This window comes from Chelonoidis abingdonii, chromosome 2, assembly GCF_003597395.2.
Source record: "Chelonoidis abingdonii isolate Lonesome George chromosome 2, CheloAbing_2.0, whole genome shotgun sequence".
Classification (NCBI taxonomy): domain Eukaryota; kingdom Metazoa; phylum Chordata; order Testudines; family Testudinidae; genus Chelonoidis; species Chelonoidis abingdonii.
The window spans coordinates 64,037,378-64,052,069 of record NC_133770.1 but is presented as its reverse complement, the minus strand read 5'-3'; the positions used below and the strand labels follow the sequence as shown (position 1 = coordinate 64,052,069).

Sequence of the window (14,692 nt, the reverse complement as noted above, 5' to 3'; positions counted from 1 at the left end):
GTAGTACGTAATTTCTTATCCACTTAATATTTCTTTTGCTTATAAGGCATGTAGAACTTCAAGTATTTACTATAGCTCATATCCTGCAGTTGTATCCATGTGATTGTAGCCACAGAGGAAATAGACATGTAAATTTACCAGACTTTCAATAAATGACTTTCAATAAACATTTTAAAGGAACATTGTAATTTAGGCCCAAGCTTTGAGTTATTTATTGTTAGCTAGTGAAGTTTATACATCCCACAGAGAACTTTGTAAGAGGAAATTCACACTGTATATCTCCTGGAAACTTCAGATGACTTGGCCTGTTAATAACTAGAACCTGTTGATCTTCCCTTCAGGGCAACCTTAACCTGTGTGCTGGACCTGTGCACCCATCAGTGAGTTCTGCCTTAGCTTACCACTCTACCACATTCTGTCAGCTATCTTTAGTAGCACAGCAGACTATCCACATAGCTGGCATCTGTAGGGAAAAAGTTTTTCTCCTCTCAGGTGTTTCATGTGAGCCAGAGCAGCCCTGAGTCTCTTCAAAGAGAGAACTCCATTTCTGCAGCTACTAACACTCTGCTCCTTCAAAGCCTTAGGAATCCTGAGGTAATGCCGTTTCAGAATGTTGTAATCTGATGTGGATTTAGAAGATTATTGCTGTCATTACCTAAAAGCCTCTTCTGAGTCAGGGCAAATTGGATTCTCTCCCAAATTCGTTGTGCTGCCCTTAATGGGGGTCAGAAATCTCCTAAGGGAAATTGCCCTGTAATTAATGGGAAACATTGTCTATTCATATGTCATTTGGCATATCACTTCCTATAGTGTTGTCCAAGGTTATGTAACTTTGATTGCCCTCTTTTTCCATCTGGGCTTTTAGGTTTATCTTTCTTTAATTGAATGCCCTTCTGATGAATGTGTCTTCTAAAAATATTTCTCTTTCTATAGAGTCCAATAACTTCATCAGCATTTTACTGAACAAATCCTTGGTATTGTCCATCTTGGAGGTCATTGAGATACATAATCTGGTAATTCTCCCATTGTTCTAATTCCTAAAATTGTAAGTTTTAATCCTTTTTTCTTTCTCTCAGGTGGTCTCCTTAAAATATTTGTTGTCCATACTACTTGATTGGTATTATGCATATATAGATTTAATGAGAAATGTAGCACTCCATAACTCTTCATCCTTGGTGATAACGTGAGATTCTTAAGACTCCAAAGCACTTAGTAATGACGTTGAAACACTGCTTCACAAAACACTCCATATGGTTGAATTCAATGCATCTTGTGTTCAACAATGATACCGACACGTGGACAACAAAAATGTACATAAACTGTCAGGGAGTAACAAAGAACATGAATATGAGCAACAAGGTCTTCAGAATCTTTTCATCATGGAGAAGTAGGACCTGTCTGTCAGGGTAAAAAATGTACCCGGCTCAAGGCATATGTCAGCTGGTTCAGTTGTTATGGGCAGGCAGCAGACAAATTGGATGATCATCTCTCCACCAGATGACTTTTTCGCTAAATTTGTAGTTTAGAACTGGAAAGTAAAATATCTCACTCTCAACAATAGCATTCCTGACTGTGGAAAACAGATCACTGTACTAATGTGTGATTATTTAGTTTCCTTTATTTTCTAAAATAGTTCAGAAAATAAGACTAGACAGAACATCTGTAATACTGTCATGCCGTATTGGCTTCACAGACAACTATTTTCTAGGATTAAAAATGGCAGACTGAAAGGGCTCGAGGTTCTCAGTTTTTCAACTATCTCCTTTATTCCTGATGACTTTCTTAGTCACTGATTTGGGTTTACAGCCTGAAACTAGTCTGAACCTCCAACAACATGAATGCTCTTAGGAATGAGTTGAATTTCTATCTGTCTTATAAAAAGCAACAAAGAGTCTGGTGGCACCTTATGGACTAACAGATGTATTGGAGCATAAGCTTTCGTGAGTGACTAACATGGCTACCCCTCTGATATCTGTCTTATGTTCTCTGATTATAATGGTTTATAAGGTTTTAGGAAACTTCTTCACATTGTTATGCAGGCCTTTGCCAAAATTGGCTTCAAATATCTATCAAATCTTCATTTTTCTCATGGGAGACCTCCATTAGGGTAAGTCTTAGTTACCTAAAGATAATGGTCTTATGTCCTTTGGGTTATTAATTTAAGAGATCTGGTACCAGCCTTCTCACACATATTTATTGGCACATAGTTGTGCAAATAGAATGTGCTTCTACAGATCTTTGCAAAACCATTTTTGTTTTCTCACCCTAGATCCTGTAGAAAGAGCGTCGCTGAATAAATTTTCTTTGTGCTGTAGTTATCACCTTGAAGAGTAAATTACTTTGGACCTCTGTCAGACAACCTTGAAAAGGTTATTCTTAGTGTAGGTCCTGACTTTGAACAAATCCAAAACAAGAATAATGTACAAATTTAAACCAATCTCTTCTTTTTTTTTTTTTTCTGTAAACCTAAATGTTGTTAGGAAAACAGCTTTATACTTTAAAGTTTGAAACTTTCATTTCATATCTATTTACAGTAGTCCAAAGAATGAAGTATATCATCTTCAAGCAATAAATATCTGATTTAAATCTGAAATCCATTTTTAATGATTTTTATCGACCATGGTCATTACTCATTAAACTTCCCGTCTCAGTGCATAATTTTTTGGAATCCAGTAAACTGCTGCTGGTGAATATTCCCATTTTGTGTTCAGCAGCTGGCATCTGTGAGGCAGAGTAAAAAATATTGGGGCTGATGTTGACATATGATAGGTTAGTGAGCTAAAAAAGCAAGATACCAGATTAACACTTCTATAATTATGGTAGCTGACTAAGTGTTCTATAATGCAATAACAACTTAATGATTTATGCTATGCCTAAATTGTCACTTTTTAACAAGCATTTGTCTCTTGTTCAGGTATTTAAGGTTGAAGGTTTCAGATCAGATGTGGAAAGATGTTGGCTGTGGACACAGGAGTTGTGGAGGAGTGGTTATCAGAGTTCAAGGTAATATATTGTGTGATCATTAGAAATAAACTTCGTTTTTAAGCATTGTATTATTTAGTAGTAGTAGTACCTGATAAGCTCGTGCTTGCTGCTGAAATGGGTGCTATAGAAAATCCCAAGATAAATTTAAGACAGTTGAATTTCAGTCTGTATGACTTGAATTTCCTTTCTTGCCATATTCAGGACTGTCTGCTATGTTTGGCACATGACAGCCCCATGAAATTCATGCTTGGACAAAGGAATAACCTTTCAATGCAGTAAGATAAAATAGATAAAATCTGATTAAAAAATCTGATGTTAGTGTACCAACTAAATACTCTTAGCTGAAGAGCTCTAGGCTTTCGTGTTACACCAAAACGGTATATTTTTTATCAAGTTCTTACCATACCAGGCATTTTATTTTAATTTACCCCTCTTCTTGAATGTACCAACAGCACTTACTGTTTGGAATGTAAAGTAACTCCCAAAGATTCACCTAAGGTTTTAGCTATAGATTTTAATGCTGTGTGTTATGCAAGATAAAACAGGGTTACTCACCTTTGTAACTGTTGTTCTTCGAGATGTGTTGCTCATATCCATTCCAGATAGCTGTGTGCGCGCCGCGTGCACAGCCGTCGGAGAAACTTTTACCCTAGCAACACTCAGCGGGTCGGCTGGGCGCCCCCTAGAGTGGCGCCACCATGGCGCCGCATAAATACCCCAGCCGACCCGGCCACCCTTCAGTTCCTTCTTGCCGGCTACTCCGACAGTGGGGAAGGAGGGTGGGTGTGGAATGGATATGAGCAACACATCTCGAAGAACAACAGTTACAAAGGTGAGTAACCTTGTTTTCTTCTTCGAGTGATTGCTCATATCCATTCCAGTTAGGTGATTCCCAAGCCTTACCTAGGCGGAGGGGTCGGAGTGAGACGTGGCAGCCTGGAGTACCGCCACTCCAAAGGCTGCGTCGTCTCGAGACTGTTGTACCAACGCATAGTGCGAGGCGAAAGTATGGACCGATGACCAGGTCGCAGCACGGCAAATCTCTTGGATGGGCACGTGCGCCAGGAAGGCCGCTGAGGAAGCTTGCGCCCTGGTGGAATGCGCTGTAAGGCGTCCGAGGGGAACATGAGCTAGCGCGTAGCACGTGCGAATACAGGCCGTGACCCAAGAGGAAATCCTCTGGGAGGAGACTGGCAGACCTTTCATCCGCTCCGCAACGGCCACAAAGAGCTGCGGAGACTTCCGGAAGGGCTTGGTCCTTTCCACATAGAAAGCTAGCGCTCTGCGCACATCCAAGGTGTGAAGCTGCTGTTCCCGCCGAGAAGCATGAGGCTTCGGAAGAAAACGGGAGAAAGATGTCCTGGCTAGTATGGAAGGCAGACACCACCTTAGGGAGGAATGCCGGATGAGGTCGCAGTTGTACCTTGTCTTTATGGAAGACAGTGTACGGAGGGTCCACAGTGAGGGCTCTGATCTCCGAGACCCTGCGTGCTGAGGTGATCGCCACCAAGAACACCGTCTTCCACGAAAGGTAGAGAAGCGAACAAGTCGCAAGCGGCTCAAAGGGCGTAACATAAGTCTGTTTAGGACCAAGTTCAGGTCCCAGGAGGGGGCTGGGTGACGAGCGGGGGGGATAAGTACGCTCCAGGCCCTTCATGAAGCGAGAGACTACTGGGTGAGAAAACACGAGTAACCACCCTCTCCCGGATGGAAGGTGGATATCGCTGCCAGGTGCACCTTAAGGAGGAAGTCGCCAGGCCCCTCCTGCTTAAGGTGCCAGAGGTAGTCGAGGATTGTCGGGATTGACGCCTGTAAGGGAGAAGCATCGTGCGATGCGCACCAGGCCGTGAAGCGCGTCCATTTGGCCACATACGTCCGGCGGGTGGAAGGCTTCCTGCTACTAAGGAGGATGCGCTGCACCGAATTGGAACAGCGCAACTCGTCAGCGTTCAGCCATGCAGGAGCCACGCCGTGAGGTGGAGGGATCGCAGGTCTGGGTGACGAAGTCTCTCCGTGGTCCTGTGTGATCAGGTCTGGGACACAGGGGAGGGGAATCGGAGCGGCTACCGACAGATCCAGGAGCGTGGTGTACCAGGGTTGCCTGGGCCACGCAGGCGCGATCAAGATAAGATGCGCACTGTCCCTGCGGAGCTTGAGCAGGACCCTGTGCACCAAGGGAAACGGAGGGAAGGCATAAAGCAGGCGGTGGTTCCAGGGCAGGAGGAACGCGTCCGTCAGCGATCCGGGGGAGAGGCCCTGGAATGAGCAGAACTCCTGGCACTTCCTGTTCGAGTGGGAGGCGAAGAGGTCTACGAGGGGAAACCCCACCTCTGGAAGACGGAGTAAATGATGTCCGGCCGGATCGACCACTCGTGGCAGAGGAAGGACCTGCTCAGCCGATCCGCCAGGGTGTTCCGGACTCCTGGAGGAAGGATGCCACCAGGTCCACCTGGAGGGCTATGCAGAAGTCCCACAGTTGAATAGCCTCCAGACACAGGGGAGACGAGCGGGTCCCTCCTGCTTGTTGATGTAGTACATGGCCGTTGTGTTGTCCGTAAAGACGGAGACACAACGGCCACGAAGGTGCTGTTGGAATGTCTGGCAGGCTAGACGAACGGCTCTCAGCTCTCCCGGACGTTGATATGAGGTTGAGCTCGTCGGCTGACCAACGGCCCTGGGTCTGCAAGCGACCTAGATGGGCCCCCAGCCGAGGGATGACGCGTCCGTCGTAAGGGTTAGTGACGGTTGCTGCGGATGAAATGGCATCCCGCACAAACCAGAGACGGGTCCAACCACCAGTCGAGGGAGCGTAGGGGACCTGAGGGATCGTGAGCAGCACGTCCATGGAGTCCTGCGCGGGCGGAAGACCGAGTGGAGCCACGTCTGAAAGGGCCGCATGCGGAGCCTGGCGTACTTGGTGACATAAGTGCATGCAGCAGCCATATGCCCAGAAGAGCGAGGCAGGTGCGAGCTGAGGTTAGATGAGCGGCTTGCAAGCGCCGTATGAGTGAAGTGATCGCCAGGAAGCGGGCTTGCGGTAAGTAGGCTCTGGCGAGGGAGGAGTCCAGGGTCGCTCCTATGAAGTCCAGTCTCTGTGTTGGAATGAGAGTGGACTTCTCCGCATTGAGGAGGAGGCCCAAGCGGCCGAAGAGGTCCGTGATCACGGAAACGTGATGACGGACTTGGGCTTGCGAGGCGCGCCTTTGATGAGCCAGTCGTCCAGATACGGGTAGACATGTATCTGCTGCCTGCGAAGGTGGGCGGCGACGACTGCCATGCATTTGTAAAGACCCTTGGGCCGTAGACAGGCCAAAGGGAGGACAGCGAATTGAAAGTGGTGTTGGTTGATTGTGAACCGAAGGTACTTCCTGTGCGGGGGAAATCGCTATGTGGAAGTACGCGTCCTTCATGTCGAGGGCGGCGTACCAGTCTCCAGGATCCAAGACGGGATAATAGTTCCCAGGGAGACCATGCGGAACTTCAACTTGCGTAGCCACTTGTTGAGTCCCCGCAAGTCCAGAATCGGTCGGAGGCCTCCCTTGGACTTGGGATGAGGAAATAGCGGGAGTAAAATCCCTTCCCCCTCTCGGTAGCGGAACTTCCTCTATGGCTCCTGCGTGAGGAGAGATTGCACCTCGTGCCAGAGGATTTGCTCGTGAGAGGGGTCCCTGAAGAGGGACCGGGAAGGGGGTGGGAAGGCGGGGATGAAGCAAACTGGAGGTGGTATCCTTGCTTCACCGTGCGTAGCACCCACTGGTCGGAAGTAAGATGTGACCACGCCGGAAGGAAGTAGGAAAGGCGGTTGGAAAAGGGGGAAAAGGATCCTGAACTGAGTCTGGTAGACCGTCCCCGGGGCGTACCTTCAAAAATTGCCCTTGGGCCCGGGTGGGGCCTTAGAGGGACCTTGAGACTGCCCCGCATGTGGGGCCAGACTGGCGCCTTCGCCCACCCCGGCCTCGCCTCTGTTGAAGTCCTGCCGGTTTCGAGGCGGAAAGTACGGGCGGCGGGGTTGGGGCCTAAAGGGTCCTACGTTGGGTCACGGGGTGTGCATCCCGAGGGACCTCATGATCACCCTGTTGTCTTTTAGGCTTTGCAGCCGAGGGTCCGTTTTGTCCGAGAACAAACCCCGGCCCTCAAAGGGTAAGTCCTGTAGGGTGTACTGCAGCTCCGGTGGCAGGTTGGAGGCCTGGAGCCAGGAGATTCGCCTCATTGTGATACCTGAGGCTACAGTCCTGGCAGCCGAATCGGCCGCGTCAAGGGAAGCTTGGAGGGAGGTCCTGCCAACCTTTTTGCCTTCCTCCACAAAGCTGCGAACTCCTGGCGCGAGTCGGGGGCAGCAACTCAGTAAAGCGGCCAACCTCCGTCCAGGTGTTAAAGTTGTAGCGGCTCAACAGAGCCTGCTGGTTGGCCACTCGGAGCTGTAAGGCACCTGCCGAGTACACCTTACGGCCTAGCAGGTCCATCCGCCTAGCCTCTTTGGATTTCGGGGCAGGCGCCTGTTGGCCGTGGCGCTCCCTTCGTTGACAGATTGTACAACTAAAGAGGAGGGGGAGGGGTGGACGTACAAGTGTTCGTACCCCCGGGAGGGCACCATGTACCTCCTCTCCACCCTTTTAGCCGTTGGCGGAATCGAGGCTGGAGTCTGCCACAGGGTATCAGTAGCAGCCTGGATGGTCCTGATAAATGGCAGGGCCACACGCGTCGGGGTGTCAGCGGCCAGGATGCTGACCACCGGATCGTCCACCTCCGGCACTTCCTCTACCGGGAGGTTTATGTTGAGAGCTACCCGGCGAAGAAGGTCCTGGTGGGCTCTCAGATCTATTGGCGGCGGCCCGAAGAAGAGGACCCTGCCACGGCCTCATCCGGGAAGAGGAGGAGGATATCCCGGGAACGAGTGGGTCCTGAATGGCACTGTGCTCTCCTGTGGCCGTTCCTGCTCGAGATGCTCCGGGGAGTCTGGAGGATGGATGACATGGTCCTCTGACTCTGCCGGAGGAGGGGCGGGACACGGTGGCTTCCAGCGCCCTGCGCTCCGAAGCAAAGTGTAGGGGCCGGGACCAGGGGAGCACCTGGGCTTGATGGTATGCCCAGGGTGTCCAAAGGCCATTGCTGCTGTCCTGCATCCGGGGACGTGCATCTTGAAACAGTCCCGCGCCATGTCAGTATCTCGGTCCCGGCTATAGTAACTACCGGCCTGCGAGGAGGCAGACTCCTGACCGGCCGGCCACGGAGGAGCCGCAAACGTGGGGCACCGAAGTGCCAATAGATCGAGCAGCTCTGGGTCTTGGGGACCGGTGCCGGTACGGGTATCGGTACCCGCGAGCCTGACCGGGACCTGCGACCAGCTCGGTGCCGGGAGGTCAGAGGGTCGACCGGGACCTCGAGCCCTTATGGCGAGATCGGCTCCGTGAACAACGACGGTCCCTGTAGCGGTGCCGGGAGCTCGACCGGTGCCGCGAATAGCGGGACGGGGAGCGAGAGACGGACCGGCGTCGTGGTGAGCGCGGTGCCGCGACGGTGAGCGGTGCGAGCGAGCGGTGCCGCGCGATGGCGAGCGGTGCCGAGGCGAGCGTGCCGTGCGAAGCGAGCTGTGGCGGGAGGGGAGCGACGCCGAGATGTGGAGCGGCGACGGGAGCGGGACCTCGAGCGGCGGCCGTCCGGAGCGGTGACAGAGGGCGGCCGTGGTAAGAGCGGCTTGCCTCTGGAGAGAGTCACAGGGACCGGCGGTGCCGAGGCACGGGCAGGTGCCGGGTCCGTCAGGGCAATGAGGTCTCTTGCCGCTGAAAAAGTCTCCGCGTCGAAGGCAAGGTTAGCTCGACCACGGCCGTGCCGGGGAGCTTCCAGGCGCCGGACTCGACGGCCCTCGTGGGGCTGGAGTCAACGGGGCCGGTTTAGGCGGCGCCGCAACCGGGGCCGGTGCCGGGCGGTCTGCCTTGGTTGCAGTCTCTGCCTGCGGTGCGGGCGTAGAGGAGCCCGTCCGAGGCTTAGCCGACTTCGACCTCGGAGAGAGGGAGCGGCGTGGGGTTTCCTTCGGCGTCGGCTGCGGCCGGTGCCGAGGAGCCTTCGCGGTGCTGACCGTGCTCGGTGCCGAGGGGGCGGCGTCACTCACTTGCTGGCTTGTACTCGGTGCCGGCGAGGGAGCTAATGCCGCTTCCATAAGGAGCTGCCGGAGTCTAGCGTCCCGCTCCTTCTTCGTGCGCGGCTTAAATGCCTTGCAAATGGGGCACTTAGAAGATAAGTGCGATTCCCCAAGGCACTTAAGACAGGAGTCGTGGGGATCCCTGTCGGCATTGGCCTATTGCAGGCCGAACACTGCTTAAAGCCCGGCGAGCCAGGCATGGCTACGGTACCGGGCGCGGGGTAGGGGAAGAGCCCCAGACCCCGCGAAAACTATTACTAACAAATACACTAACAACTATAACTTTAAACTGTCACTAAACTAATTAACTATGCAAAACAAGAACGATTAAGTAACAAAGAACGAAAACGAGCGATTAGCTAGGGAAAATGCGGAGGTCAGGTAAACTGCACTCCACTGTTCCAACGACCGACACGGGCGGTAAGAAGGAACTGAAGGGTGGCCGGTCGGCTGGGGTATTTATGCGGCGCCGTGGTGGCGCCACTCCAGGGGGCGCCCAGCCGACCCGCCGAGTGTTGCTAGGGTAAAAGTTTCTCCGATGGCTGTGCACGCGGCGCGCACACACCTACCTGGAATGGATATGAGCAATCACTCGAAGAAGAACCTTACTTACTTAACAAGTATTATCCTCACTTACTTAACAAGTATTATCCTCTTCTCATATTTGTGGTCTTATTCTGGGGTGACGTTCAGGGTTTTTTTTTGCTCAAATCATTGATTTAGAGGCAGCTGCTAACTTCTCTCCATCCCTTTGCTGTTTCCTGCTTTACCTGTTGGCACATTGCAGTGTCTTGTGTCAGACCCAGTGCTGTATTTGAGGGAAGCAGCAATTTCCTCTTGTGCTGTTTTTCTGAAAATTTCTTCCCTACATGTATTTTCACTGTCTCTACCTGACCTTACTATGGAGAATATGCCTTTGAAGGGAACAATGGCCGCCACGAGATTCCCTTAAAACCAACTATTTCCTCATTAGCTTTGCCTCCAGCGGTTGTAAAAGCAGCTTCAATGGCTAACCAAAGAGCTGCCATTTTACCACTCCCATCTGAGAGCACCACATGCAGACCGTTGTTCAGCCGGTACTCCAGCAAATGGGTAAGCCGTGTGCGCACATCAGGGCTGGTTTACACTGGGGGGGGTATCGATCTAAGATACACGACTTCAGCTACGTGAATAGTGTAGCTGAAGTTGAAGTATCTTAGATCGACTTACCTCTAGTCCTCACCGTGTGGGATTGACGTCCGCGGATCCCCCGTCGACTCCGCTACCACCGCTCGCTCCGTTGGAATTCCGGAGTCGACGGGAGCGCTTTTGGGCATTGATATGTCGTGTCTGGATGAGACGCGATATATCGATCCCCAAAAAATTGATCGCTACCCACCGATACGGTGGGTAGTCTGGATGTACCTTCAGGGAAGACATCAGAATTCCTGTAGTCAGAACTTCAGGGCAAACCCCTTGTAACATGCCACCAGGCTGTAAAGTATTGCTGTTAAGTTTCAGGTAGTAAACAGACGCAGGGAACACATAATAAATTGAAAATAGTAAATGAGTCCAATTATTCTGATGAGGTGGTGCACCATGACCCAGGACCAGTGTCACAATTACACCTCTACCTCGATATAACGTGACCCGATATCACACAAATTTGGATTTAACGCGGTAAAGCAGTGCTCCAGGGGGGCCGGGCTGCTCACTCAGGTGGATCAAAGCAAGTTGGATATAACGCGGTTTCACCTATAATGTGGTAAAATTTTTTGGCTCCTGAGAACAGCGTTATATTGAGGTAGAGGTGTACCACAAAAGCTGCAGCTTCAATGGGGTAACTGAATGGCATCACCATGCTAAGAGGTACTCTGACTTGCTTTCAGGACCCTAGTCTCATGGAGAGCCCAAAAAAGGGGGATCAGGAATTAGTTGTTGACATTTTTATGGTGGCCTTTGTTATACAAATCTATCAAAACCAAAACCCTACAGTTGGCAACTACTTATCTTTTCAGACTAAACCAAATCTGATCTTCTGGTCTGGGTGAAGTAATGGCCTGGAGACGCATTCTTCCAGATGTAGTCCAGAAAATTCACAACTATTCCCACCACCTGCCATGAGACTATATATATATTATGTATCATGGAGAAAATGCAAGTCCCTCAGTTGTCCTGAATATATGCATATTTCTAGTGGGGAGTTGAACCCTGCTATATACTGTTCAGAAATGTCATGTTTTACTGCACTATGGAGCAACGTAGATTAGTATTAGGCCTCATTTTGCTGAGATTTTGTATCCAACAAATCCAAGGCAGTAAATACACAACATCCTTGATTGTTAACTGCTACTTTCTAGTAATTCTTAGAATAATGCCTCAAACCAAGATGGTTGTTGCAATTTTCCATTGAAACGAGAAGTGGAGGGAAGAAACTAGGTTTGCAGACTTATTTTTATGGGTAGTGTAGATTAACTTGATTTGGACACACCACTTCTGGAGAATTGGCGCCCTGTACATAAATGAAATATCTTGCTTGAATCTTCTCAACAGTCTATTTATCGTATAATTTGTAATATTCCAATGATAAGATCTTCACGAATCTAAAGCTAGTCTCCTAAAAGCCAAATTTAGACACCTAAATTAGAGGCCTTATTTTTGAAAAGTACTGAGCATCAAATGTAAGGTTCTGGGAGATCCATTGCTTTTGGAAAATCAGGCCATTCATTTAGGTGCCTAAATATGTCTTTTAGAAGAGCAGCTTTAGACTTCTATTTTTGAAAATCTTGGCTTTTCTGTATTTTTCCAGAAATGGTTTCAGATATAGCTATAGTTTTGGTCATATTTGTAATGTCTTTTTCTATAACAACACTCCTTATTTTGCAGTTTAGAGAGGCATTATTGCCTAATGGGCAGAGAAATAGACTAGGACTTAGTAGATTTGAGTTCTGTTCCTGGTTCTTTCTGTTGCCTGCTGGGTAATCTTGGACAAATCACATCATTTCTGTGCCTGTTTCCGCATCTGTAAAATGAGGATTATGATTGCATCCTTTGTGAAGGACTTTGAGCTTTGTGGATGGAAAGCACTATATGAGAGCTAGGAATGATGAGTTTAAGTGTAACAGCTCTATCAGAAAAAGTTAGTAAACTATTGAAAACATAATAGAGACCTTTGTAAGCTTTGCCAGTCAGAACTCTGGTTGGTGCTGGAAAGAGGGTGACATGCATGCTCAAATGACCCATATTTGGTGCGCCCCCTCCTTCCCCCCAAAAAAGGCGGAGCACCCTGTAGCTTCCATATGGCTGTAGATATTCTGATCCTCTGGAACAGAGGACCCATAGCTGATTGCAGACAAAAAAAACAAAAACAAAAAACCACATCTGATTGTATGCTTATCCCAATCTCAAAATTGCAGTTCCTGTTGCTCTTTTAAACCGATTATTCTTTTTCGACATTGTTCAGGATGGGTAAACGTGTGATGAAATTGTGGCCCGTTAGCTGTATTTTCCACCCAATTCAATTAAATTCTGTACAAAGCTGTGGAATGGTAAAATGTAACTTTTAATAACTTGCCTTCCAGCAGTTTGTCTTAAATACTGGGATTTTATTAAACTGTAAAGATTATATAGAAATGTTGTTTTTGTACATGGAACATATTGTCTCCTAAAGTAAACACTAGTGAATGGATACTATTGCAGTTGAAAGAATGTTGTAAAAACAGAAAAGCCAGCTGACATAATAAAATGGCTTTCTTTCGATGCACAGGCAATAAAATATTGCAGTTATGATCTAAAAGAAAAAAATATTTTTGTTTGGTTTCAGACCCTTCCAGAAGCTTCTATCTCTAACTATGCTACAAATTTGAAAGACAAGAGTTCTCTGGTTTCATCTTTATACAAAGTTATCCGGGAGCCACAGAGCGAGGTAGGTGCACATATCTCTAAGATTTTAGTTTGGTGTGGCAGCAGACCACGAATGCATGGATGAAAACACGTACATACGAAAGCGCACACACACGAAAGCGCACACACATGCCGCATTTGTTGTTCAAATACTATTTATGATACAAATAGTTATGATTAGAATCTGAGTAGGACTCTGTTCTCTCATAATAAAATGTTAAAATATGGGTATGATCCATTCTTTGGCAGTGATATAATACCATGCAATTAGTTTTTCAGTCTCACTACTCACAGACCATATATAGTCTTATAGTTCACATTTCTGTGCTTCAGGACTCAGTCATAGGATTAAAAAGTGAATTGGCAAATTGTATAATCTCAGAATCTGGCATGATTCAAAGTCAATTGAATATTAAAGCCTGTGACTGGCTGTGGTGTTTCCATAGTTTTTAATTTAGGTGAGAACATCAGTGATTGACTTAAACAAAAAATAAAAATATGTATTGGAAGTGTTTGTTTACATTCAGGATTGTGCAGCTTCCTTCTGGTTAATTTACTTTTTAAAATATGACCTTAAGTTTCAATTACCAAAGCTTTTGAATATTGAGCTTGACATTTATCTAACTGCCATGCACTTGAGTGCATGGCAATCTCTAAAATTATAGTTTATCGTGTTACTATAAAAGTGGATTAATATGTGGTACTCAGTAGGAGTGGGGTAAAAGAAAAGGACTCTCCAATAAGAATGAAGATCTCAAGCAGCTTGTAATTCGGAAAGAAACTCCTCATTGGACTTCTTGAAAGAAACTAATGGCCCGAGGGAATTAGGAGTCGTGAATCCTAAAAAATAATATGCTTGTAGTTGATAGTGGCACAAGGAAAGACAGTGTCACAAACACATCCTTGGGAGTTGGAGAGGTCTTTAGCCATGTCCCTGGATATAATTTGGAAGAATGAGGGATCAACTCGCCTTGGACCCTTTTGTTCTGGTTGTTGAACTTGCATCTTAGTCCAGCTTGCAATTGGTGTTTTTAGGGCTGCTCTCATGCAAAGCAGTTCCTTGAAGCAAGAGAGACTGTGTTTCAGTGTGTATGTGCTTCCAGGCAACTTGCATACCAATATGACAATTTCTTGGGTCTGTGCTGTGAGACACAAACATCTTTGTGGTTCATGTAACATTAAAATTTTAGCACTCTGTGGTTCTTGGAGCCAGTCAAACATCCCTATATACCATCATGCTATCCCTCCCGAGGGTATAAAGCAGGTTTAGGCAACCTATGGCACGCGTGCCAAAGGCCGCACGTGAGCTGATTTTCAGTGGCACTCACACTGACTGGGTCCTGGCCACCAGTCCGGGGGCCTCTGCATTTTAATTTAATTTTAAATGAAGCTTCTTAAACATTTTAAAAACCTTATTTACTTTACATACCACCATACTTTAGTTATATATTACAGATTTATAGAAGGAGACCTTCTAAAAACGTTAAAATGTGTTACTGGCACACAAAACCTTAAATTAGAGTGAATAAATTAAGACTCGACGCACCACTTCTGAAAGGTTGCCAACCCCTGGTATAAAGAGTGGAGCGTCCTCAACTGTCACAGAGTTCTTTCTTACTGCCTGTGGCAGTGAAATGGAAAAACCTGTGTTTTCTTAGATACTGTATTGTCTCTTGATTGTCAAGT

The 14,692-nt window shown here is 47.7% G+C and overlaps 1 protein-coding gene across 6 annotated transcripts in view; it reads left to right on the top strand.

The window, feature by feature from the left end:
• The window catches only part of HYCC1 (hyccin PI4KA lipid kinase complex subunit 1), a 96,146-nt gene that overhangs the window by 34,269 nt on the left and 47,185 nt on the right, over positions 1–14,692 (top strand). For 4 of the 6 annotated variants that reach the window (XM_032791239.2, XM_032791235.2, XM_075062398.1 and 1 more), the window contains 2 exons: positions 2,915–3,003; positions 12,927–13,028. In XM_032791239.2, coding sequence (XP_032647130.1) covers positions 2,953–3,003; positions 12,927–13,028 — 153 coding nt within the window. In that variant the 5' untranslated portion in view covers positions 2,915–2,952. Of the gene's footprint in view, positions 1–543; positions 595–933; positions 1,014–2,914; positions 3,004–12,926; positions 13,029–14,692 lie in introns of those variants that run through there. The other 2 variants (XM_032791237.2, XM_075062401.1) reach the window with 2 other exon arrangements.